Consider the following 26,365-nt stretch of genomic DNA (forward strand, 5'->3'; position numbering starts at 1 on the left):
TGTTGTCCATGTGTTGCTGCTTTGACTACTTTCTAGACTATTATTATTATTATTCCAGTACTAGCATCATCTAAATGGCCATAATGTTCGCTGTTGACTCATCTCATCTCATCACAGCCATTATTGCTCTACACATCTCATATCGTTCAGTTTACAGTAGCATTGTGGAGAAAAGGCAATCCGCTCTGCAGTGGACGACGTGTACTGGCTCTTTAGAATGGCTGTTGTATCGTTTACCTTATGCACTTAGGGAATGAGATAAGATGACCTTGGTGTGCTTGGTAAAGCACACATCCTTAACAGGGAAAGCTTCACTGCTTCCCTAAGGGAAAAGGATACTGTAACGCCACACGATTGAGTTGCACTCAGAACGTATCCCTTTACCCTCTCAATCAAATTAGAGAGGTGTAATGAACTATAAATATGTAGCAATGGGCTTCAGATGATCCAAATTTGAAATAATGTTGATTAGGTGGTGCTACAGTTGATGCTGTCATTTGAGTATCTGTGCACTCTGGGCTGTCTGGATATTGGAAACTGGAGCCTCAATTCTGCCTCTATTGATTCTGGGGCCTATTATATGCAGTAATTGCATGGTGCTGCCTTTAACAAGTCTTTGTTATTGCATCAGCGAATTGGATTACAAAGTTTATTGAAAGGCTGGGAGATATTGCCCTGAAAAAGCTTTTTCTGGCTCTTGTCTCCTCGTATTGGATGAGCACCATGCCGGTTCTTGTGAATATAAAAGTGGAGACCCCGTGATTATGCACTAGTATAATTACTTATTCATGTCCTTGCCAGTATTCTTGTAAATTTACATTATCATTATCCTTGAATTTAACACTTGTATTTATTGTGTCAGCGCTGTGGGTGAGGTATAGGCTACTCTACGCTACGCTACAATTTTGTACCAATTATCAACACGTGCTGTGCAGCTATATATGGTGCCAATGTGTTTGTTTCTGCTAATGCCATCAAGAGTTCAGAGACAAACGCCCCCTAGGATTCTATGAATAAGGTTCTGATTCTCATAAAATCTAGTGGGTTTACTGTGCCAGGCCAAAGACATGATGAAAGTGCATTCTCCTACACGAATAGTTTAGATCAGCAGTCTTTTCAATGTATTTTAAATGCCATGCACAATAATGACCTGACACTACATGAAATGTCCCGAAGCATTTAAACCCTGCCCATGTGGTACTCCCCTGCAGACTAAAACGAACGCTGGCAATTATGTTGTAATAAAGCTCGACTTGGGTCTATCTCCTACATCAGGCACTATAGTGTCAGAGATTCCTCACATCTGCTTGGCCATGTTAGATGGATCAGGCTTCTCAATTACAAGCCCAGCGCTGCCCTTGTGCCACTGGGCCTGGTGTCTGCCAACAGACAGACAGACACACACGTATGCACACACACACGCACGCACGCGCACACACGTGTGTCTGTGTGTTTTTCTCTCTCCTGTTGCTTTCTGTGTCTTGTCTCCCTCTCTCCCTTAACCATACATGCTCACACATCCCCAGCCAGCATCTGGCTTTGGCACTTGGCTCGACGGAGGCTTTCAGAACAATTTAAATGGATAATCAGGCTGGTGATGTGAAGAAAGTGGATTGTGCATCTCTTAATCTGAGATCAGAGCCCCCCTAAGCTGCTCCCAGTGCAGAATTAGCTGGGCTTTATGTGAAGTGACACCAGACAGTGTGGAACACTGTAACACTCTGCGGGCTCCCAACAGACTCTTCTAGTCTGGCACCTCACCCCCGGGGGAGAGAGCCCTTCACTTACAGCTGACACCTTGCATAGCATAGCATGAGACGCAAAACTCCATGTCTCCATTACCAACTCTCCCTTGTGCAGATGTTAATTTGGATCATCATTAACAATAGGAGGGAAATGTACACAAATGCAGGCTTAGAGACTGATGTAGGTCCTCTCCCTCCACTAGTGCCCCTCCCCACTCATCTTGTACCACTGTCCTCCGGTTCTCAACGTCGGGTTCGCGGACCACCAGGGCCCTTAACACGAGTCTGTAACTCTTGAGAATGTACAAATGGAACCAAGTGGATCCTTACAGTGTGGATTGAGCTCCCAAAGGAGAAAAAACAAATTCATACACACTCAGAGTTACAGACCCGTAAAGGTCCATTTCGACCCCTGGTGGGCCCACAGACCAGACATTGAGAAACAGTGAACTAAAGTCTGGCATTACTGCCCTCATCCAAGTAGTTCACATCTGGTTGTCTTCACCCATTAAAACTGGGAAAGCATCTGTGTCGTTTTTGTTTGAAAAAGTGTGAGACCTACTGATTTAGAAGGCATTTGTAGAATCGGCCTCAGGTCCTATAAAGGGCGAAAGGTCAGTGGTGTTAGTTCTGGTTTTTGCTATTAAAAACGGAGTCCACCTCAGCTCTCCTTCCTCCCTGAAGGTTGTTTCAAATCTCTCTTGGTCGGAACTCAGTAATTCAGGACACAATGCACCAGTCTATAGGGTCCACTGGCCTATATAATTCTGTCCTCGATTTAAACTTACACAATGTGATACACCACATGACAAGAAACCTACTTACATCAGCAAATAGTATCCATATGAGAGAGCTGGGTAATGGAAGTGATGGATTTCCCTCCTCAAACCCCATCCTTTTGAGGGCCATAAACATGGCTGAACAAACAGTTTTTGCTACACATCATTCTTCTCAGAATTGGGGCTGCAGTCCAGAGGAGGCTGATGGAGAACCAGAGCGGAGCCCAAACCAAAACCAGAATGAGTCGGTCATTTGCAATGCCAATAGAGTATGGCCACAAAGAGGCGATTTGGGCCGATTTTTGGCCAAAAGTTGAATGCTGCGAGAGGTTTGATGATGATCAGACAGACGCTCATTAATTTATGGCCAAATCTGTGCCAGCCTGGGCCACACCCCTTGTGTGTCCAAAAACGTAGTTACTGCATTTTGGCTGTATAGTATAGTATAGTATAGTATAGTATAGTATAGTATAGTATAGTATAGTATAGTATATATTTCGACAATCTGTTATTGAACTAACACATTTGCCCCAGGCCTGGCCCCATGCATATGGTTGGAACCACTGTTTCCAGAACAGTGGGTCAGAAGTCTCGGGACCAAATTGTGGGTCGCGGATAAATGTTATGGGTGTGAAATGAATACCCCTCTATTTTTTGTTTACTACATTTTGTTTTAAAGTATTATTATTTCAAGCGATTTTACAAGTAGTAGTGACAAAGCAGATCTACAAGCTCACAACATATGAGCTTGTAGATCATATTTTCATCATATTTTCACTAGTTTGGGTCCCGGGGAGACGTCACATCACATTTCACTTTTGGGTTTCGAGCTAAAACGTATTTGAACCACTGATTGGAACCGCCCTTTTTGGACAATTTCCAAATAATTTTACACACATGGTTCAACAGTGTTGCAAAACATCTTGTGAGGTTTTTGTAGTGATTGGAGAACCATTTTTTAATCCATCAATCTGTTTCTTTGCATTTGTAGCACAACCTAATGATCTTCTAATCATGGAACTTCTGGGTATATTTCATGTAATTATGGCCGAGCCGTTAGTCTATTTAGGTGTCTGTTTAAGTACATGTTGGTCAATATCTTCAGAACGAAACAAGATGTACACAGTGTTAACTTTGGATAGGCTGGGACAAATAAGGATCCACAAAATAATTGGACCTGAAATCGGACCTGTGGTTTAGGTGGAGATGTCAGAAATGTGTTTACTAATTATTTTAGTAGTTCGTAAGGCACATTTTTAGCTGGAGGATGGATGACGCTTTTGTGTAAATATATATATTAAAAAATGTGACCTTTAATTATACCACTCCCACCAGGCCAATTGGGATCACAGCTGTTCTGAAAATACTGCACATAACTTCCAAACCTTTGTAAATATTTCATGTGTCTACTATTCAAACGAGAGTAGGAAAAACTAAGCGCAAAAACAATAGGATGTCAGAATCCCAGAATGGTGTGAGTCTTTAAGCCTCAGCGTTCAGGGTTTTACTGCACACTGCTCTGAACACAGGGTGAGACAGACTGAAGGACACAGGTCTGCGATAGCACTCTCTTCTCCCTGATCACTGCCATGTGTTACTGTCTGGAAACACTCCGCGCTGACTCAAGACAGTCCCTTTTATTTATGTTATAGTAGACACTTCTAGTTTGATTAGATAGCTCTCAGCTGGCATGATGGTGGTGGGCCAAAGGTCCAGACGTTTTCCAATGAACTCCAGGATAACATGACAGTAACAGACTGATGCTAAATCAATCTGTTAACTGTCACTATTACACATTAAAGTTCCACATTGAGGCTGTCAGGCGGACACCTTGTACAGTATGTCCAAAACTGTTAAAGATATAGTTAGTATAGTTATTATTATTTGTATTAGCATTAGCATTAGTATTATTATTAATGTCAAGACAGGCCGAAGGCATAGCCGAGACTATGTTTTGCACCCTGTCCGTCTGTGCAAGCAGCTAATCTCCGACACCATTGTCCCAATCGCAGCGAAACTGTGTGCACACACACTCCCTGCATGCTAGAGCAGAACCTCTGCCTCAATTTTTTCAGCTCGGCCTGTTATTACGCAAATTGGTACACAGTATCTCTATAGTCATGCTATCAAGACCGATCTGTCTAAGTTTTCATATTCAATCGTGATTGGTTCACATTGCCTTCCAAAGTTTGCAGGATTGGTTTGTTCTTTAGTGAAATGCCTGAAATCATGAATGCAGCGCACGATTGCCGTGAAACTGCACACATACCCTCTAGACAGAGGAAGAAATGTCACCCTTTTCACATTGGCCTGTTATAGCCCCACCAGGAGGACACAATAACCTACCTGACCTGGTGGAGACCTGTGCTCCGATATATATATTATTATTATTTAGTCACAAGCTCTTGTTAATGCTTTTCATTTAATGGATACATATTTATAAAAACCAACAAACAGAATAAACCACTTTCACTTAAACATACAAACATATACTTTTGAATTTGAATCCTCAAATTCAAAAGTAGCCAAAGTAGCAGAACTACAAGCTTAAAACGAGCCGTTTCACGCGGCGCAAAGATCTGCTCCTTTGGATGCTTTTGTCTGACGCTGTAGTATGTATGTTGAAGTTGTATGTTAATTTACCAAAAAAACAACACAACAAGTTAGAATATGGAGATAGGAGGTTTCTGCCCGACGGCAACAATATGATATTCTATTCTGTAATCCAGAAGTGAGCTTCTCTGATCCTGTATGACTTCAGGTCGCTCAAAAAGAAAAAAAAGAAAAGAAAACCTTGAACAGCTGTGAAACGAGAATTGGGAAAGTGAAACAGCAGCAGGTTATGGAGCAGCGAGTGAGAGCAAAAACGGGGAATGAGATCTCTATTAGCTAGCTCCGCTGCCACTGGAATTCATCAATGCTTGTCAAGACAGTGCCCTGAGTAGGCAATGAATTAGTTTCAAGTGTCTGTGTGCTAAAGCAAGCACGGGGAATATTAACACTCCCTAATCAAGAGCTGTGTCTGCATATTCCCTCCACTGCTGTCTGTCTCCCTGTGGTTTCATTTCAGAGGAGGCAAGAACGCAGAGACAGAACGAAAGCACAGGAGCTGCCTGGCTTGAAAAAAAAAAAAAAAAACTGAATTTTCATACGTAGGTCATACTGTAGGTTCAAGCCCCACACTGGCAGGCCAGGGCTGGACAATATATTGGTAATAAAATTGATATTGTGATATAAGACACGATATCTTCTGCTATTTGCGGTATTTGGATTTTATCCTATATTAAAATTGGCTAAAATTGGGAGGACTGGCCGGCGGACCACATCATCACACTCATGTCACCATGACTCAGCCATAACCATAAGAAGTTCTCAATGCAGCTACACCCAAATATGGTTTGTTGTACGCAATTGTAATGGTAAAGTTAATGTCTGCTAAAAGCCATTTGGCTTATTTGGTTAAGTTAGGTTGCCATTATGTCTCTGCTAGTGAAGGTCCCAGTCACAATGAGGTTCAGTTGTGTAAGAAGGGGAACTTGGAGAAGGCAGTCAACATCTGTCCCTTAACTGTCCAGCAAACCAGTGGTTTTCATTCAATGGCTGTTGAATAAGGCAAGAGAGTCGAGGGACATTAACCAATTTCACCCTGGAGTTCTGGGCATGCCATCATAGCTGAACATGTAAAAAAAAAAGGGAGAAAACAGTTAATCAAATATAGTTACTGTAAATGCTCTCAAATAGAAAATATGTTTTTAAAATAGATTTAGCACTTTTTGATGAAATATGAGAAAAAAAAATACATCTCTAATCTGTGGTCTAGGCCTCTTGGGGCTCTCCAAAATCGTGATGGGCATCGGACCCAGAAATCTGCCATCGGCCGGGCTCCAGAACAGTCCCATCTCCAAGAAGCAAATAAGTAAATTAAGTGTGACCGAAAGCTTTAATTCTGGAGGCAGAAGGATTAGACTGTTTGATGAGCAGATTTACGGGTGCAGGCATGGGGAACACAAAGGAACACTTCTGGCAAAGTGTAATAACATCTGAAAATATTTCTGAAAAACCCCTATTCCTGTGACGTGTATTTTCCCTGCACTTCAACCCCACATTTCTCATCCCCAAGATTAAATGCTATTATCATGTATCCTCTCTCTAGTGTGTGTGTGTGTGTGTGTGTGTGTGTGTGTGTGTGTGTGTGTGTGTGTGTGTGTGTGTGTGTGTGTGTGTGTGTGTGTGTGTGTGTGTGTGTGTGTGTGTGTGTGTGTGTGTGTGTGTGTGTGTGTGTGTGTGTGTGTGTGTGTGTGTGTGTGTGTGTGTGTGTGTGTGTGTTTGACATGTTTCATTTGCACTCATCATATTTGTTCAAAGTAGACCTTTTCATAGGTTTAGGAAATGTTACATCTTTGTGCACTTAATAGACAAGTGTATCAGCACTCAAGCTAAAAGACTCCCTTAAAACAAAATTGTTACTCCCCTACAAGGATTCCTGCCGGCTTTAAAAGTACTATTTTAATCTTGGCATTTTTCATCCGCTTGGACAGACATTCCACACGCCCAGCTTGGGAGACGAGGAGTTCGAGATTCCGCCCATCACGCCCCCGCCGGAGACGGAGCTCGGAGGGTTGTCCGACGTGGACTCGCCGTTCCCAGGGGTCCCGGAGCTGCCGGGTCAGCAGCACAGGGGACCGCTGACCCCTCAGTTCCCCCCGCAGAGCCTGGAGCTCCCCTCCATCACCATCTCACGGAACATGATGGACCAGGAGCGTCTGCACATCAACAATGGCTTACCTGTGGTGAGTGTACACCATCTGCACACATAATACTCCATCAGCACTAGGGAAAGGAAGGTCTCTTTTATTTTCGCAGCGCCAGATGTTGCTCTCTCTGCCACCTCATTTGTCTGCGTGACCGGTCGGCGCTTAGCTGACCGGCACCCGCCCGTCAGCAGCCAATCATCCGCTAGCGCTGTCCTTTCCCCCCCGAGTTGACACATAGCCTAACTCGTCTGAGACCAGGGTTCTAGTGTGGTGTGTGTCGAACACAAAAGAGAGAGAGAGAAGGTGTTGAGGACATTGCAATGTGAAGTTATATCAGGAAAAAAAAAGAAACGTGCAGTTCCCGACGCAACGTCGTGTCACCTTCACAGTTTTCCGTTCGCCTCCTGTTGTCAATGCATCTGGTGGAGCATCTGGCCATGTTTACAACACAGGAGGGATGTGATCACATTGAGTAAATGTCATGATATTATGTTTCTTTACCGTGTGAGGATTCTTTCCTTTCTTTCTTTTTTTCTTAAAGCCTCTGAATGATCCTCTGTAAGGTGAGCAGATGTGAACAGATCACAGGTGTTAAGAATACAAAGCAAATCCCCCCCCCCCCCCCCCCCCACACACACACAGAAGGACAGTGAAAATGGGACCCAGAAGTGCCACTGTTGCCATGTCTGCTTTTTTACCAGTTGTTTACCAGTATCGTAAAAGCCTACTTTCCAGCCCATAGACCCCGCCCCCTCCACTAAGCTTCAGGAAGCTTCAGAGTCTGATAATCAGGCTATAATAACAATACTAGAATACTAGAACATAGAACATATGTATAGCATAGTATAGTATATATGTATAGTTAATATGTATAGCGTCATTATATAGATATGTTCTAGTTACGTTCTTAGCTTACACATGTTTCTTGATAAATGCATTTTATATATGTGATGTATTCCCATACTTTTGTTCTTGCCTAATGTAAGTCGCTCTGGATTAAGAGCGTCTGCTAAATGCCTAAATTGTAAATTGTAAATTGTATACTGCTTAAAATGCTGGTATCGGTATCGGCAAGTATGTATGTATACGCCATTCCGATACCAAGTCATTTATTACATGATGATATGTAATTTACAGTCATCAATTATTTTATATTTGTAATGCTTCAGTTGATGTTGCACTACTCTTACTGTACGCCTACTTACATGATTATTTTACTATAGGCTTGTTTTTCTGTAAAGTTGCTTATAAGTTGCGGGGGGGTTTTTTTGGGCGTGTTTCTAAAGTTAAGTTGCTTATTTGGGCTTCCTTCCTAATGTTGTTTAAACCAGTGATTCTCAAACGTTTGCATGGGCTACCCCTAAATTAATATGTATTTGTCCGCCCGCAGACCCCCATCTGAAAATATGTTGTGCCAGGTACCCCGCCATACAAGTTTAGTGTTGTTAAAATGTTTCAAATGTTTCACTTTTCTACAATTTTCAGCTATTTTCAAATGCATATAGGTTTAAAAGTGTTCACGCAGCCTGCAGTGGCTTCTTTTGGGCTTGTTTTCATAGACCTGGTTGTAATCTGGCAACACCGGCCACTGTGTTTTCAGGGGCTCATATATAATTCATGTTGCTTCCAGAGGCCTCCCACAGCCACTACTGTAAATGCTGATGCAGGATTCTCTCCCAATGTCACACGAGGTCCTCACAACCTTTTATCTGATGCTGTTCGGATCCTGAATGTTCTGAATATTCACTTTGCTTTGGTTTTGGAGTTCTGGTTCAGCTTTTTCTGTATGCATGGGAAAAACAGTGCTTTGTACAAGACTGAACCTATTAAAAAAAAGGCTAACAAAAGATCTGCAAGCTCACAATGCATCACGATGATGCGAGACATTGTGATCTTGTAAATCGGCTCTTTCTGCTATGTTTCATGTGACACGAATCCGATTGTACGTCAAAATGTATAAACAGGGTTTAGAGGGTTGGTTAACACCCCAATCGCCCAGGACGAAGTTCACCGTCTTTTCTATTAGTAACACCCAGTACCCAGGACGAAGATTTATCCAAAAGACGAAGTTTATTGATATGAAAACCGATCGCATCGCTCCACACAGGGCTGGTCCTGAGCAATCTGGCTCCCTAAGCAGGATTTTTCGCGCCAAAAAATTGGGGAGGCACTGGGGGGACACTGGGGAGGTACTGTGGAGGCACTGGGGGGACACTGGGGAGGCACTGTGGAGGCACTGGGGAGACACTGGGCACTGGGGAGGCACTGGGGAGGTACTGGGGAGACACTGGGGAGGCACTGGGGAGTCACTAGGGAGGCCCTGGGCAGACATTGGGGAGGTACTCATGGGGAGGCACTGAGGGAACACTGGGCAGACAGAGTTGGGACAAAAAAAAAAAAAAAAACTCTCGATCTAAATCATCCCGTCCAATTCTAAGAAAAGATCATGTGTTAAACGGCCCCCCGCTGTCCAGTCGCTAGTCGCTGTAGATTTAATCTTACCTCCCGTTGTTGTCGATCGGCTCTAGAGTGTTTTGGCTACATTTAGCTGCTACATCCACATCCGGGATAACATCTGGTCCGTCTGTAAAAGTGCTCTGCTTCTATGAATCGCTTGGGCGCTATGATTTAATGGATTAAATAACCCCCGGGCAATCTGAGTGTTAATCAGACTAATCGATTTATTTAAAAAAAAAAAAAGTCAATTCAGGAAATTCAAGATCATTAAAAATATTTTGACAAAGTAATTGAAATAATCACTAAGAAACTAATGAATAGTTGCAGACCTACAGACAGAGAGAGTTTCTTTAGTAAGAACTGGCATAATACTGGTCCATTGACACAGATGGTCAAGCCAAGAACACTGCACACAGTAATGGCTGTCTTTATGCTGATAATGCTGTGTGCTATAGATTTTAAGATTGTTGGCTGGGGGGGGGGGGGGGGGTCTCAAATGCCACAGTCGTAGGAGCATTGAGGAGGAAAAATGGAAATGTCACTGGCTGACTAGTTGTCTTCCAGCCCTATTACTGAAACGGAAGATTCATTTAGGGGAACAGAAATGAAAGCACACAGATGATGACAGTATTGATGCTGCATTTGCTTTGTGAACCACGTAAAAAGGTATTACATTGTGTCAAGGGGGCCATGATCATTTTAACTATATGAATACAGGAAATAGGCCTGCTCCTCCCCCTCCCAAAACACACATTCGTCGAATTGCACCGATGCTACAGATATTTATTTACATTCCATATGGGACAGGGCTGTAAACATTTTTTTACGGCTTTTTCCCCCTGCTTTCCAAACTGTTGGCATGTAAAAATAATTGCGGCTTTTAAAATATCTCCACCACATACAGTATTTTAAGTGAGCCCCAGCAGGCTTTTGCCTAAAGAATTTTCATTTCATGGTCAGTTAAGCTTTCTACATCTGGAAGAAACGGGAACCATGACACAATTACATTCCTGACTGTTCTCACGACTTGCTGGCGGATTAGATTTGATGCTCAAACATTATTCCTCTTTAACACCATTTGCATGGCTCATGTCTCTGATTGTGCGGGGACTCTATTAAAAAGTGAAGGGAGAATGTGGGGTTTCTGCTCCCATGCCTCGTGGCATTGTCGCCGCCGCACGCTCCCCCCCCCCCTTATCACTCATCGCACATTGTACCACGAGGAAGGCTTACGGTGGTCCTTCATTTTCTCCACGAATGGGATTGATCCCCAAAAGTCTAGAGACAATGCGCGCAGAAATCCCATTCATTTCCGCCTTTGTCTTTGCCCGGTGAAGGGAAACATAACTTTGAGGTGGAAAATGTAACGGTGCAAATCCCTGCGTATTGCCGTGTATTGCCGTATATTCTCTGCACAGTAATATTTATGGGGAGGCCCTTTAGAATAGTGGTTCGCAAACCTTGTAACCCGTGACCCAAAACAGAAATTAGATGTTTGCCTGGGACCCAAAACGGAAGTAGTGTAAATGGCCGTGTTTTGTGCTTGTAGATCCTCTCTTTTCACTACTTAAATATTTGTTCTAATTTATGGAATTTCTTCCATTCCTTTTCTTTTATTTCATCATGAAATTACTGACAAAAATCATTTAATTCATCAAAAGCTTTTCTTTTTTGTGAATGTTTTTTGAAATGTTTTCAAATCATGATAATTAAAAGCTAAATGCAGGAAACCAAAATATAAACCCATAACAATGTGTCCGTGACCCACAAATGAGTCCCGACCCAGTGTTTGAGAACCAACAGTGCATTAGAATGTTTGTGGGGTCATTTTGTTAGCATGGCGATAATGGAACGACATCCTTATGTACATGTCCATAATCCGTGTTATTTTCTATGGCTGCGGGGGCAAAGGAATAAACCACGCAATATACCATTTAGCAATTATTTCTTTCAGTCTGGCTACCTCAAGCTCCTGTTTCCCAAGCAGTTGCTTTGGGTTTTCATCTACATAGCGCAACTGCTGGTGAATATTTGGCATCTGTGATAGCTCAGCTTAATCAGAAACCCAATCATAGAGCATACCTGGGTTATTTTCAGAGCCTTCCCCCTCCCCCCCTCCTTTCCATGTCACTGCTTTGCCAAGAGCTTCACCAAGTCGTCTCCCCTGATGTTCGGCGTATGTCTTGCAAATTGGCCACAGATGCCGAGGCTCTACAAAGAGAAATACATTTTCTCTCGGCTGCACGGGAGAAAAACGCCTGGCAAGCCCTGAATCCGAAGTCATTATTTATTTAATCTGCTCCCCTAACAAGCTCCTGACTCTCATTTTTGTCTCCCAGCATGTGTTCTGCTGATTTGTGATTGGGTCTCAATAGTGCCAAAGTAGTGGGCGCCGGAGCTGCCAGTATTGCTTTATTCACCATTTCTTCTCGATCGCTCTCTCCCTGCCACACTGAGAGTCTTTCGTTTTGTCTATTTCAGAAAAACACCTGGTGTCTTTCAACTGTGTGTGTGTGCGTGTGCGTGCGTGCGTGCGTGCGTGTGTGCGTGCACTTCTTGACAGGAGTAAGCATGTGCCTGAAATGGACTCCATGTCCACACTTATTGTCTTTGAAAGATGCAGTAGTGGATAAGCCAGTAGTGGTGGTGTACACAGTAAAAATCCTCAGAGTCCATTTAACCACTATCACCTTGGAGTCCCTATTGGGTACATACAATAAAAGCAAGATCTACAAGCTCACGACGACGAGCTCAGCCACGTGGACGTGTGGACCGAGGCTATTTTCTAATAGCTGAAGTATAGCAGGGCTTAGAGGGTGATCTGAACGTCTACAAATATTGTGTCAAATTGGTTACATTTGTACAGTTCAGAGTTAAATTAACAGCATGGGACTTGACTGTGCATAATATGCTAAAGCCATTACTGAGGACATCTGTGCCAAGTTATTTTATTATGTTTACCACTAAGAGGTTGTGCTGTGGTTTTGGTATTCCGTTGGTGGGAAAACCTTGTAAGTTCAACACGGTTAAAAACATTTTAAAACGGTGCAAATAGCTGATCTATGAGCTCGCAACGTGTCACACTGTGAGCTCATAGATCGGCTATTTTCGCTACTTTTCTGTGACACTTCTTGTAGAAGTAGGGCATTAATTTACAAAAAAACAAACAAGCCGAAACCTTGAATCCTTGATGGAGATACAAGGTTTCTACCCGTCGGCAACGATTTGTTTCATATTTATGAGCCACTTTGCTGTTCTAGTGAGCAGTCAACAAACATACGACACGACAAGTCCACCGTACAAGGTCCACACACTGCATCTCCTAGCAACTCCATCCTCATGAAACTGAAGCAAATAAGCTGATTTGTTATTACAATGTCATATACTGACCGTACATATACCAAGTCTTTGTATACATTAGGGCTTTAGAATCACTTACCAGTGAATCTAGTAATAACCTACATTTTGACTGGTCACACGCTGAATAAAATGGAAAATATGGCTACTATGGCAAATCTAAAAACTGAAATAAAAAACATATTTTTCTATTTGATCTTATCCCTTCCAAACCAGGTAGAACTGACAGTTGTACATCAATTTCAGTGTTCTTTTTTACAGCCCCCACCCCCCATCTCTCTTTTTTTTCCTCCTTCAGCAGCAGACAGCAATTGTGACATATTGGGTCAGTCAGAAATGAAAGATATTCATGCAGGCATGCAATACTTGTAATGAAGTCTCGACTTGACCTTCTGCGTGATTGATTCTGTAATTTAGTTTTCTCAGGCAGTGCTCGAAATGAAATGATGTCATGTTGAACAAGTTTTAAATACCCATAGTGCATCGGGAGGGGAAGGGGTATGGGTCACTGGCTGTTGCACGACCGAGGGGGGGGGGGGGGGGGGGGTTGCACGACCGGGCGGGGGGTCTGAGCAAGGGAGAGGAGGAAGTAAAGAGAAATTTGTTTTGGAGTGGGGGTTGGGGGAGATGTGTTTGCAGAGAGAGGGAGAAAGAGAGAGAGGTGTGTTTGACAGAGACAGGGAAAGCAGAGAAAAAACAATTTATCTTCATGCTATTATAGCCTTTGCCGGCATTCAGAATTCCATTTTTCTCATTTGGCTTAAGCACGGACTTCAGCAGGTTGCCGAAAACTGAGGTGGGGGGAGAGAGAGAGGGAGAGGGAGAGGGAGAGGGAGAGAGAGGGAGAGAGAGAGAGAGAGGGAGAGGGAGAAAAATAAAATGATGTACCCGTTTAGAAGGCGAGTAAAGGAATATGTGCAGAGGACTGATAAACTATCTTTAATAGGACTGACCTTTCACGCTGGCAAAAGTTACTGGCGGATTCATCCTTATAATTACCATATAGATGATTTTAGCCCTCTCCTGCAATGGAGCATTTCCAAGAGCTGTGCGCTGATTGAATGGAAATTGAACTTGTTAACATTCTTTTCAGCCTGTTACAGCTTGCACTGTTCATAAACTCAGCCACCGCACCCAAAAATTCTGATTTCCAGCATCTTAAAGAGCAGTTGCCACTAGTCCTGTTTTCAGTGACATCAACTGTTGAGATTTTTATCTGCACACTTAGGTACGTGTGTGTGTGTGTGTGTGTGTGTGTGTGTGTGTGTGTGTGTGTGTGTGTGTGTGTGTGTGTGTGTGTGTGTGTGTGTGTGTGTGTGTGTGTGTGTGTGTGTGTGTGTGTGTGTGTGTGTGTGTGTGTGTGTGTGTGTGTGTGTGTGTGTGTGTGTGTGTTGCTTTTATGCAGCAGAGTGTGTTTACTGTTACGTGTGGAGGAGGCCAACAGTGATCTGCCAAACAAGCCATTTACTTTTTGACAACAAACTGCTGGCAGTATCTGATGCCGTTTGTGTATCAACTTCAACTTTGGCATTAAAACGGCACACACACTGGGCAAAGTTCCAATCTGAATTTCCATCGAGAAGCTTTATTGATTGGAGAGTAGATTGTGCAGGACACTAAGCTCAGTTATGTTTGACACACGCAAATTGCATTCATGTCCACCCGTGTGCAGACATAAGAAACACAAATGTACACACACACAGACACAGACACACACATACACACACACACACAGCAAACCTAACAAAGGAGGACACATCTGGCCACTGTTCACTCAAGATAAGGACTTATTTGCAGATTTACGACAACTATCAAAATATCTATTTAGATGCTCGCTGTGACTGCAGACAATATCGCAATCAAAATGCAAATGAGACAGCAGAGGGACATAAAAAAAAAACATCCTTGTTGTGTGAATTCATATTCACAATCAAGGGGCGGTGTTCGTTAAGATGATTTCTTGTCTAGTCGTGTTATTGGCTGTCATTTGTTGATGTCTGATAACATTGTGTCCAAATCATACACTACAAATGTGCTTGAACTGTTATTTCACTGATATAGCCGTCGTCTCGGTTTGACATCATCAAATGGAAATCTGAAATGACTGCCACTCCACTTGTTGTGATTATACAAGACCAAATGATGGCTCTAATGTGTTGAGCATGCAGATGAACAGGATATGATGAGGTCTAACTGTCGCCATCAGTGAGTATGAACGACGTCTAAAAGGCCATTTTAGTGGAAATCGCCATATTCCAAACGAATGGCAGAATTGCATCATTGGGACGGAACAGAAGTGCTATTATACAGATGGCCACGACTAATGAGCTCAGTGTGTGTGCTTCTTTGATGTTCTCCACGAGCGGTGCAAACCCAGAGCTGTCGCCTCAACAGCTTGCTAAGCGATGGACAGTTGTCGCTGTCGGGTGGAAACCTCATTTATGTGCCGAAGCGGTTACTTTTTGCGATTAAAATATAAATAATAATAATGCCGTTAATGTATTTCTTTAATAATGTCTTTATTGTCCCCTCTGGGATTTTCTTCTTCACAGTCTGTTCAATAGACAAACACATAACCATATAACACAGAACAACATAACACCAAGACAATACAAGTTTAATGCCGCAATGGCTGAAGGTACAAAACATCTACTAAAATCAACGTTTTCCCATTCTTCGTCCATATGGTATGAGTTCCAAGTGACTGTGTAAAGAATGATCAGTGTCACTTGCCATTGTGAGTGCTGATAATCTTCGAGGCAGATCTACAAGCTTAAAATGCGTTGCATCACTTTGCGTTTTGAGCTTGTAGGTCGGCTATTTTTGCCACTTTTGTGTGATGAAGTAGGGCAGGCTGTTAATTTACAAAAAAAGATTTCTGCCGCACGGCTATGACATGACAGCTAGCTCTGGAACCTTTTGAAGCATGGATATCCAGTTTGATATGCATTAGGCCCCAGATCCCAGATCATGTCTGGGAACACAATCTACACTGTATATTTCTCAGTGTCAATTGAGAACCAGTTATTTAGCCTATATTGCAGAATTTTACACGCATGTGCATATACGGAAAAGGCATCCGCCCCTCATACTATATTGCAGTCAAGATAAGCAGCCCATGCAGCAGCATAGCCTATGAGGGAAAACAAATGGATGGTACATCCAATATGTTCCTGCCTGAAACAGTGTTACAATATTGTTTCATTTATTTTATTTTTTTGTAGGACGGGGGCCGCTCATGAGGTTGTTTCAATAAAGCCAGGTGCGTGGGTTTTATGATGTGTTGATGTTAGGAGAGATTGAGTTTGCGCTGCTGCATACAGATGGATGCACCTATAGGGAGAACAAATCAACCTTTTTTTCTTCTTTTATTTGCTTCCGTGTTCACTTCTCTTCTCTTCTCTCCGTTCCATGTCAGCTCTGCTGGCTTTCTGATCAGTCTTCCCTCCTCTCCGGGAGGCTGGCAGTCCTTGTAATTTCATCCTCGCTGCAATCAATGCAAAGCACCCCCACCTCCCCCTCCCCCTAAAGTATCTCAAGAACCAAATGTTTTACCAGGGAGAAAAAGAGAAACGTATGAGAGATTTTTGAAGAGGTTATTGTATCATATACCCTGGATGGTAAGAGAGGGAGAGTGTCTGTCCCAGACAGTTACATTTTATCCCCTCTGCTGCTTGATTTATGGAGTTGATTATATAGAAGCATTTTTTTCTCCACTCTTTGGCAGTCAAAGTATGATCTATGAAAGCTGCCAACAAATGGAATTTCATCTCTGAATTTTTCTTCTTCTTCTGCCTATCACAGAAACAGGGGGAGAAAGTTACTATAACCTTAAAAAGTGGCATTTCACTAAAATGCGTAGGGGATTTTTTTCCCTTCATGTTGCATGCAGCCTCATGCAGACCGTGCTTACAGATTATGACTTGCAACAGTCTCTTTGTGGAGGCGTTCAGGGTTATGCGCTTCACCCCCCCCCCCCCAAGGACCCCTGGCGGTCCCCAGACCCCACTTTGAGAACCACTGATGTACTTAACTGAGAGGAACTGGCTCCACTGTCATCTACCACTGCACTGATGATGGCCTCCAGGGACTGGCCAGTCACAAGGCCTTTCACACATTTCCATACAATGAATGCACTTTGGAAAACAATCGATCAAAGCGAACTATCGCTGGATTATGAAGCAGGCTTCTTGCATAGGATAGAGTGACATGCTCTCTTTTTGAACTTTTATTTTGTCTTGATCGACAATACATGGAAAAAGTGTGTGTGTGTGTGTGTGTGTGTGTGTGTGTGTGTGTGTGTGTGTGTGTGTGTGTGTGTGTGTGTGTGTGTGTGTGTGTGTGTGTGTGTGTGTGTGTGTGTGTGTGTGTGTGTGTGTGTGTGTGTGTGTGTGTGTGTGTGTGTGTGTGTGTGTGTCAAAAGGATACAAACACAATCAATCTAAAACCGTTTCCATTGCGGTCCTCTGTCATGCCATATAATAATTAACCACTTAAACCACTATACTTTGCTGTATGCCAGATAGCGGGGAAAAAATCACACCCGTGTGAACTGAGTGGTGTAAGGTCTTATATAGACTGATCAGCTGTCGTCTGACGTAATGAAATCACACCCGTGTGAACTGGGTGACCATAGCAACCATGCTCATTTTTTTTACACCACTCCTACAACTGGCTTTTGTGTGCAGAAAAAAATGAGCATGGTTGCTATGTTCAAAATAATTTCTGACGTAATTAAATCACACCCGGGTGAACTGGATGACCGTAGCAACCATGCTCATTTTTTCTGCACAAAAAAGGCCAGTTGTGAAATCACATCCGGGTGTGATTTCATTACGTCAGATCAGAGCTGATCATGCTATATAAAACCTTACACCACTCAGTTCACACGGGTGTGATTTTTTTTGGTACGAACGGACACGGGTACATTTTTTGAGTGGTGTAAACCACTCCTACAACTGGCTTTGTTGTTGAGTGGTGTAAACCACTCCTACAACTGGCTTTGTTGTGCAGAAAAAATGAGCATGGTTGCTATGTTCACCCTGTTCACCCGGGTGTGATTTCATACAACTGGCTTTGTTTGTGCAGAAAAAATGAGCATGGTTGCTATGTTCACCCTGTTCACCCGGGTGTGATTTCATTACGTCAGACATGATTTCATTACGTAAGACAGGCTAAGACCTTACACCACTCAGTTCACACGGGTGTGATTTTTTTTGGTACGAACAGACACGGATACAAAGCCAGTTGTTGGAGTGGTTTACACCACTCAAAGATCTCCAAGCTCACAAGAGATGCAATGTGAGCTTGTAGGCCGTCTATTTTCGCAGAATGGTCGCCTCGACTCGCCTGTACCACACCACCCAGAATAGAGAGAGACACAGGGGTTCATGTGGACTCGCCTGTACCACACCACCCAGAATAGAGAGAGACACAGGGGTTCATGTGGACTCGCCTGTACCACACCACCCAGAATAGAGAGAGACACAGGGGTTCATGTGGACTCGCCTGTACCACACCACCCAGAATAGAGAGAGACACAGGGGTTCATGTGGACTCGCCTGTACCACACCACCCAGAATAGAGAGAGACACAGGGGTTCATGTGGACTCGCCTGTACCACACCACCCAGAATAGAGAGAGACACAGGGGTTCATGTGGACTCGCCTGTACCACACCACCCAGAATAGAGAGAGACACAGGGGTTCATGTGGACTCGCCTGTACCACACCACCCAGAATAGAGAGAGACACAGGGGTTCATGTGGTTATTGGTTAATGAATGACCATGTGGATCACACGCTCACACTGCACTGTGTTTCCCTGCAGAACATGGGTCATCTCCGCCAGTACCCGCCCAACCCGGCCATGGTGATGCGGTCCATCATCAACATGAACAACCCCAACGGGATGATATCGCGAAACCAGCTGACCACCATTAACCAATCGCAGCTCAACGCACAGTTGGGGCTGAACATGAGCGGGCCCAACATCGCCCACACATCGCCCTCGCCGCCCGCCAGCAAGTCGGCCACGCCCTCGCCCTCCAGCTCCATCAACGAGGATGACCAGGACGAAGGCAACCGGGTAAGGAGGACGGAGCTTGAGATGATGTTTTCACACCTTAGCTGAGAGAGAGATGAATCGGGGATAAAAAAAAGGTCTAATCTGTAACACAATTATATACAATATGTAGTGGGGGTCCATTATATATGTATATTGTAATTGTCATAGATAGCTTCATAGGGATGTATGTATGTATTTACATTATCTTCTCTTTCTTCTGTATTTTTCAGACATTTAACAACCCCATTTAAACCCCCAATACTATTATTATATTTACATAGATTTTATGATATTTTACAAATGTGTTTCTAAATGAGATCACATGTTAATGTGACTGTGCAGGTGATTGGGGAAAAGCGACCGGCTCCGGTAGACCCTGTCAAGAAGCCCAAGACCCCCAAGAAGAAGAAGAAGAAGGACCCCAACGAGCCCTCCAAGCCGGTGTCAGCCTACGCTCTGTTTTTCAGAGACACCCAGGCCGCCATTAAGGGCCAGAACCCCAACGCCACCTTCGGAGAGGTGTCTAAGATCGTAGCCTCCATGTGGGACGGCCTGGGAGAGGAGCAGAAGCAGGTACAACGCCACAGGAACCTCTTATCTCCATACTTTTCTTTTTTTGGTGTGGAGGCTACGATCTTGGACACTTCTCCGAAGGTGGCGTTGGGGCTCTGGCCCTTGATCGTCCAGCCTAACAAATGCAAATACCTTCTTAATTTTTCTACGAACATATTCGGACCCCCCCGCTAAGGTTCGGTGCCAACTACGTACATGTTCTTACCCCCCCGTATCTAAAAAGTGCTATCTAAGGGGGTAGCACTTATCCTACCCCCTTAGATAGCACTTTTTAGACTTAGATAGCATTTGAAACAGATTTATAGCATGTCATGTAGACAGCACAATAATTGCATTTTATGTAGTCATAGCACATCATAGTACATATGCATAGCATAGTATAGTATATATGTATAGTTAATATGTATAGTGTCATTATATAGATATGTTCTAGCTACGTTCTTAGCTTACGCATGTTTCTTGATAAATGCATTTTATATATGTGATGTATTCCCTTACTTTTGTTCTTGCCTAATGTAAGTCGCTCTGGATTAAGAGCGTCTGCTAAATGCCTAAATTGTAAATTGTATACTCCATATATGACAGCGGGGACCGTCAATTTACCTTTTAATGTTGATCCGGTTGCTATGCAACGCCTCTGTCCCCACCAGCTATGGGTTCTTTACATCGAGCTCCATTTAGACTCCATTAAAGCAGGATTTTCAAAGCTCTGTATCTCTAAAGCTTCGAGCTCTGTCCATGGGGAGCCGTCGCGCATCCGATGTTCGGATTTCATTTGTGACTTTGTCTCGCATCGCTCCCGACATATAACCGTTTCTGGCGAGAGGTAAAGGGTGTGCGCTAATCCTCAAGATTAATCCTCACAACAACAATCCCCTCCTCCCTGATAACCTGGCAATGAAAACGGAGGCTCTTATGCTACCACTTAGCAGGCAAAACAATAGTTAATCAATAGTTCTCACACTTTCAAAAAAAAAAAAAAATCTAAAATAGCAGATGTACAAGCTCGCAGCACGGCGCAAAATGTTGCACTGTGAGCATGTATGGCTGCTCTTTTTGAATAGCCAACGCAAAGAAAACTAAAACGATACTTTCTGCCTTTATTTTGATAGTACATTTTAGAGTGACAGGAAGCAGGGAGAGAGAGCTGGGGAGTGACACGTAGCAAAGGTCATCAGGCTCAGGCTCACTGTCGGGCATTAGAGCCTATGGTATGCGCCTTAACCACTAGGCCATCAGTGCCACTTTTGTGTTTTTTCGTAAATTAAAGCCCTACTTGATCATCCTACACAAATGTAGCAGATCTGCAAGCTCGCAACGCGTTTCGAGCTTGTTGATCTGCTACTTCTGCTATTTTCACATCACATTGCAACACACTGTGAACTTGTAGATCTGCTATTTCAGCAATTTGATGGTATAGAACTTCCCTCTCCTTGTATTGGGAAATTGAGTGCGCACAAAGGACTATAAAGTACAGTGAATGAAAAACATATTTAATATGTTTTTATATTTTTTTTACAAATTCCCCAGACACACCTGAAACTTGTCTCATGCCACATGTCTCATGCCACAAAGTGTGTGCCTCGGTACACCACTAGCGGAAGGCTGGACTAGAACCTCATCTTTAAAGCGATGGTGCTAAATACAAAAATATGTTTCTGTTCCGTGTTAATCAGGTTTAACACCTTTTCTCAATCATGTTTTACTGCAGCTGTAGTGTGAGCCAAGGAAACAATGTGTCTAATGAACAGACTCAGCCAGGAAGCAGTTGCATTTAGAATGACTAGAATACTGTGTTTGAAAGCTTTGCCTCAGGTAACTGGAGTAATGTTTGTTTAGGAAGATTGCTTTTCACACCTGTCAGCTGCTTTTCACACTTTCTTTTCCCCCCCCGCCATTGCAGGTTTATAAAAGCAAAACAGAGGCTGCCAAAAAGGAGTATTTAAAAGCACTTGCTGCATACCGCGCTAGCCTGGTTTCCAAGGTGAGAATGATGTTTCCATTTTCTCAAACGTGTGAAATTGATAAACATTCAAGTCAATTAAATTATTCATTTGTTTCCCCCTGCATCACATTTTGTGTTTCCTGAGACGGTCGTGGCTGTTTCATCGTATTAGAAAAAAACATTAACCACTGCAATGTTATAAAAATGTAGTCGTCATGACAGATGAGACACATTGCGGAGTTAAGAGGTTTTGTCCGAATCGCTTTTTGTGTTGGGTGTTTAATAGCATTGATTCATGACAAAACAATCTCAAATCTAAAAAATTGAGTTAGGTCTTTCAAGTAACATTTCTTTGGTTGTCCATTGTTTTGTTTTGTTTTTTTCAAACAAAGACAATACGACAAATAACAAACTAAATCATTTGGGAGAGATAAAACGTGCATACATACATAAAAGCTAAAATACAATATAATACACACAAAAAGACACGAGAGAGTGCATGAACTTGTGAGCACTAATTAAAATAGGGCACATGAGTACGATAGTAAATTTAGCTATTCAATCCTTGCCTCTACAAAATCTGGTCGAAAGCCATTACATATTTAACCAAATTAGACCAAAACTTAATAAACTTTTCCTTCTGCAGCCTGAGAGAGAAAGTGATCTGTTCAGAAATTATTGATATAATTTACTATATCTATTTATTATTTTATGGTGGGGGCATCGGGAAGTAACTAGTGCCCTGTAAATACTTTTTTTACACCAAATGGGTATTCATCAGATCTCCCAGTCAAGAAATGTAGTAAACTCTCAGGGCAGATCTTTTTACATAATAGGTAGTTAAACAACTAGTATACTAGGCAACTAGTCAACTAGTAAAAATCACTAGAAGTGAAAGCCCTATCTCCAACATGTCACCTCCCCCGCCGAGAAGTGAGCCTTCTGTTTAGGCCTAATAAAGAAGACACTTCCACTCAAATTCCTTCCATACATGTGAGTTAGTACATTTCCATTGGAATTTACATATCTCAAGCCATTCGTTGTTTGATATAGTAAAGTTGAAATAACAACTTTTAATGAGCTCCTACTACGAGTGGAGAGGACAACACATAGGCTAATCATTATACTCATTTATTAATCCGATAGCGTGTCCCAGTCATTCAGTCACGGGAAGGGGATATCTTAGGTCACCGACATTTATGCATAATGCTAAATGTAATTGCAAAACAAGAGGTGCGTTGAACCGTACGGTTCCTTTTTACACCCAGAACCACAGCATCCTTAAATACACTGGCTTCTTGTGGTGTAACCATATCATGTCCATCCAGGCTGCAGCAGAGTCAGCTGAAGCCCAGACCATCCGCTCGGTGCAGCAGACCCTGGCGTCCACCAGTCTCTCCCCAGGCCTGGTGATGCCGTCGCCTCTCAACCAACACCCATCCATGTCCGCAGCCGCCCTCGCCGCCCAGGCCCTTCAGCAGGGACTGCCGCGAGCCATCGCCCCAAAACCTCTACAGATGCGGATGGGGGGCAATCAGATCGTCACCTCTGTTTCTGTGGCCCACCAGAACATGCCCTCTGGGGTGCCGACGCAGCTATTGGGCCAGATGGGCACCGGAGGGGCTATGGTGGCCGGTGCCCAATCCACGGCTGTGGCTCAAATGAGCCCGCCACCCATGCAGCCGGGGCAGCAGCAGCATCCAATGCAGATTCAACAGCAGCAACAGCAACAGCAGCAGATGCAACATCATCTTCAGCACCATCAGCTGCAGCAGCAGCAGATGCACCACCAGCACATCCAGCAGCAGATGCAGCATCAGCATTTCCAACACCACCTCCAGCAGCAGCTGCAGCAACACCACATACAGCAACAGCAGCAGCAGCAGCAACAACAACAACAACAACATCAGCAGCAGCATCAACAACAACATCAAATGCAGCTGCAACACATGCAGATGCACCAGCTGCATCAGCAGCAAATTCAGCATCTACAACAACAGCAGCAGCAACAACAGCAGCAACAGCAGCATCAGTCCCAGTGCTCCCCTCCCCAGCACTCCCCCGGTACGCCCCACTCAGTGGGGGGCTCCGCGTCCCTTGGCAGCCCCCAGCCCACTGCCCAGCAGCAACCCCACCCCTCCCAAATCCAGGCCCATGCCCAAGTCCTGTCACAGGTCAGCATCTACTGAGCCAAATGAAAAGCCCTATCTCAAAGAAGAGGCTTATAATAATAAAAGCATCATTCCACGTTGCTTTTCTACGTTGCACTTAAGAAGTGTGTAAGAATTTAGAATGTTATACAAAGAACTAGTCCATTGGTACAGACGGATATGCACACGTGTGTAAAGTGGAGCAAACTTGTTAGCTGGAGTTTTTTGTCTATGAAATAGGCCGGAGCTATAAGGGAAGTCTGCGGTGCACATGCCCAATGATTGTTTTCCTTTGTTTGTTTGTTGGGTCTCTCAATCCTCAATTTAAAACTGACTCTGGGCACATATTGTAGGTGAAAGGACAGGTGTGTCTTTCACTGTTTTATTTAACAATGAAGCTTTATTTATGAGGTCAAAATTGTCAGTTCAGCCCAGCGAATGGACATTTTGAATGCATTTCAACAAGAGCATTTTTGGCAGGTCTCTCGCCTGTCACAGAAAGCAACCCCGAATGGAATGACTCGCAGGCCCTGTACTGGAAGACAGTAAACTCAACACATCAACGTGTCTGCTTTTCCTCACACTGGCCAGTAATTGTCAGAACCTCAATCTTTCTCTTTTCCACCCATCATTCCTGGAGCATTAACTTTGGCCTAAAAAAAACTGTTGATCACATCATCGCACTGTTAAAGGCGGGGTGGTGTTTGAAAACATTCACGTCTGTCTTTCTTTATAGGAATAAGACAAATAAAGACATAAAGGGGGCTTCTTGGGGTGTGGTTCTCTGAATCAAGGCCTGAACAGACTGAAGAGACATAAACTGCCATATTATGTCATCTATGTCACTGCGTCATCAAGTTGTAGCTGTATTCTGCTGTATATGTTCTGTAGAGTGTGTGGGTTGGGGGTCAGACTTCCTGTATCCAGTGATAAAACCCCTCCACATTGTTTTGCTCAAGAGTAACTGGCACTCAAAAAAAAGAGAAAATCCTCCTTTTATGTATTTGCTTTTAACTTCAGATGTTTAACAATTAAATTATGTTTTTATTTTGTGTAACAAATGGGGATATTTTATGGTAAATACAAATTTCTTGGATCAAGGCAGATGCTTTCATGATTGATGTATTTTTACACTGCTCCTTGATACCGTATTCGTTTCAAAAAACTGAAAGAGAAAAACAAAAGACAAAGAAAAAGTGGATGCTGTAAATCTCAGCAGCCAGTGTGTTGCACTGTTTAAAGCCAACTGAAAAAGGACACCGGAGGGATTTTTGCCAGCTGTAAAAAAAACAAAAGGAAAAAAACATGAAAAATTAAACGAAAAGAAATGTACATTTTTCATATCACCTGTTGTAAAGTTTTCATAATGTGAGGCTTTAATTAAAATATTGGTTAACGACCTGTGGATTGCTATATCACATATAGTGCATTTCTTGCTCTTTTCTACTTTTTTATGAGTTACAATAGCGGCAATTAATTTTGTTTGAATTTGCTTACAAACCAACTGCTTTTTGAAACCTGTCCATAGAATAAATGCATAACAATATGAATTACAGTTTGTTTTTCACCTCTTGATAGGATAATTTAATTTAAAGTTTACTTTTGAGTGTTTTTTCTTTTGCCCAGCCATGAACACAAAGTATAGAGGCATTCCATCACTAATGATAGTAGCCATAATTTTGTATGAAGTATTATATATTTCTTTGTGTCGCTTTGTTCAAAATTAAAATAACAATCACAAATATTTATTTGAAGGAATCGGTTCATTTCAAAGATTATATTTGCCATACTTTTTATGAAGTATTTCTTCATGTCTCCCTGTTAGCTATTGAAAATATAAAATAAAAATAAAAATCAATAAATACATTGGGAAATATTGGAAGTACTCGGTTTCTTTATGAGTTATAAAACAATAAATATGTGTATGTTTTCTATGGAGGAATTCTATGAAAGAGAATAAGTCTTTGCAGGGATATAATACACCGTGACCATTCATCTTGGCATTATTCAAGAGTATGTGCCATTTCTCAGTGATTTGAATGGAAGTCCATTGTTACCGTGTGTGAAATACAGTGTTCACAAATTGGACAAGGTCAGCATGTAACTGGTACTTCTCAATAACAGTCCCCTTCTCACACACCAGTGCTTCGGCTTCTGCCTCTTTCTTTCTTACTCCCTTCATTTCCAATACATCACCCGTGCAGGGGGGGGGGGGGGGGGGGGGGGTGTCTCATCTCCCCTGAATAATATGGTAAGCGGGGGGAAGGAAGGCATGGCAAACAATAATTATCATATCTCCACAATAGGCTGTGAAGTCACTGGCCAAGGCTATTTCCCCCCCTCCTCTTTTTTTGCACGGCCGTTCAGGTATTTAAACCTGACAGAAATATCGTTTCCCAATCAAGGCAGCGACCATCTGTGATAGTAACTTCTTGATATCCTTTCCAAATTCAGTTTTTATTTATTTTTTATTCAATTAGTTTTGATGGAATTGTTTGTAATTTGGGTTGAAACGGCGCTGCCGCTGGGGGTGCTGCCGT

The 26,365-nt window shown here is 42.9% G+C and overlaps 1 protein-coding gene across 3 annotated transcripts in view; it reads left to right on the plus strand.

Moving 5' to 3' along the window:
* tox3 (TOX high mobility group box family member 3) overlaps positions 1 to 25,569 on the plus strand; it is a 220,292-nt gene extending 194,723 nt beyond the window's left edge. For all 3 annotated transcript variants that reach the window (XM_079497552.1, XM_079497551.1, XM_079497550.1), the window contains 5 exons: positions 7,063 to 7,314; positions 18,921 to 19,178; positions 19,500 to 19,730; positions 21,634 to 21,714; positions 23,004 to 25,569. In XM_079497552.1, coding sequence (XP_079353678.1) covers positions 7,063 to 7,314; positions 18,921 to 19,178; positions 19,500 to 19,730; positions 21,634 to 21,714; positions 23,004 to 23,864 — 1,683 coding nt within the window. In that variant the 3' untranslated portion in view covers positions 23,865 to 25,569. The remainder of the gene's footprint in view (positions 1 to 7,062; positions 7,315 to 18,920; positions 19,179 to 19,499; positions 19,731 to 21,633; positions 21,715 to 23,003) is intronic.
* The last annotated feature ends 796 nt before the right edge of the window (positions 25,570 to 26,365 follow it).

Source organism: Electrona antarctica (genome assembly GCF_951216825.1).
Source record: "Electrona antarctica genome assembly, chromosome: 3".
Taxonomy (NCBI): domain Eukaryota; kingdom Metazoa; phylum Chordata; class Actinopteri; order Myctophiformes; family Myctophidae; genus Electrona; species Electrona antarctica.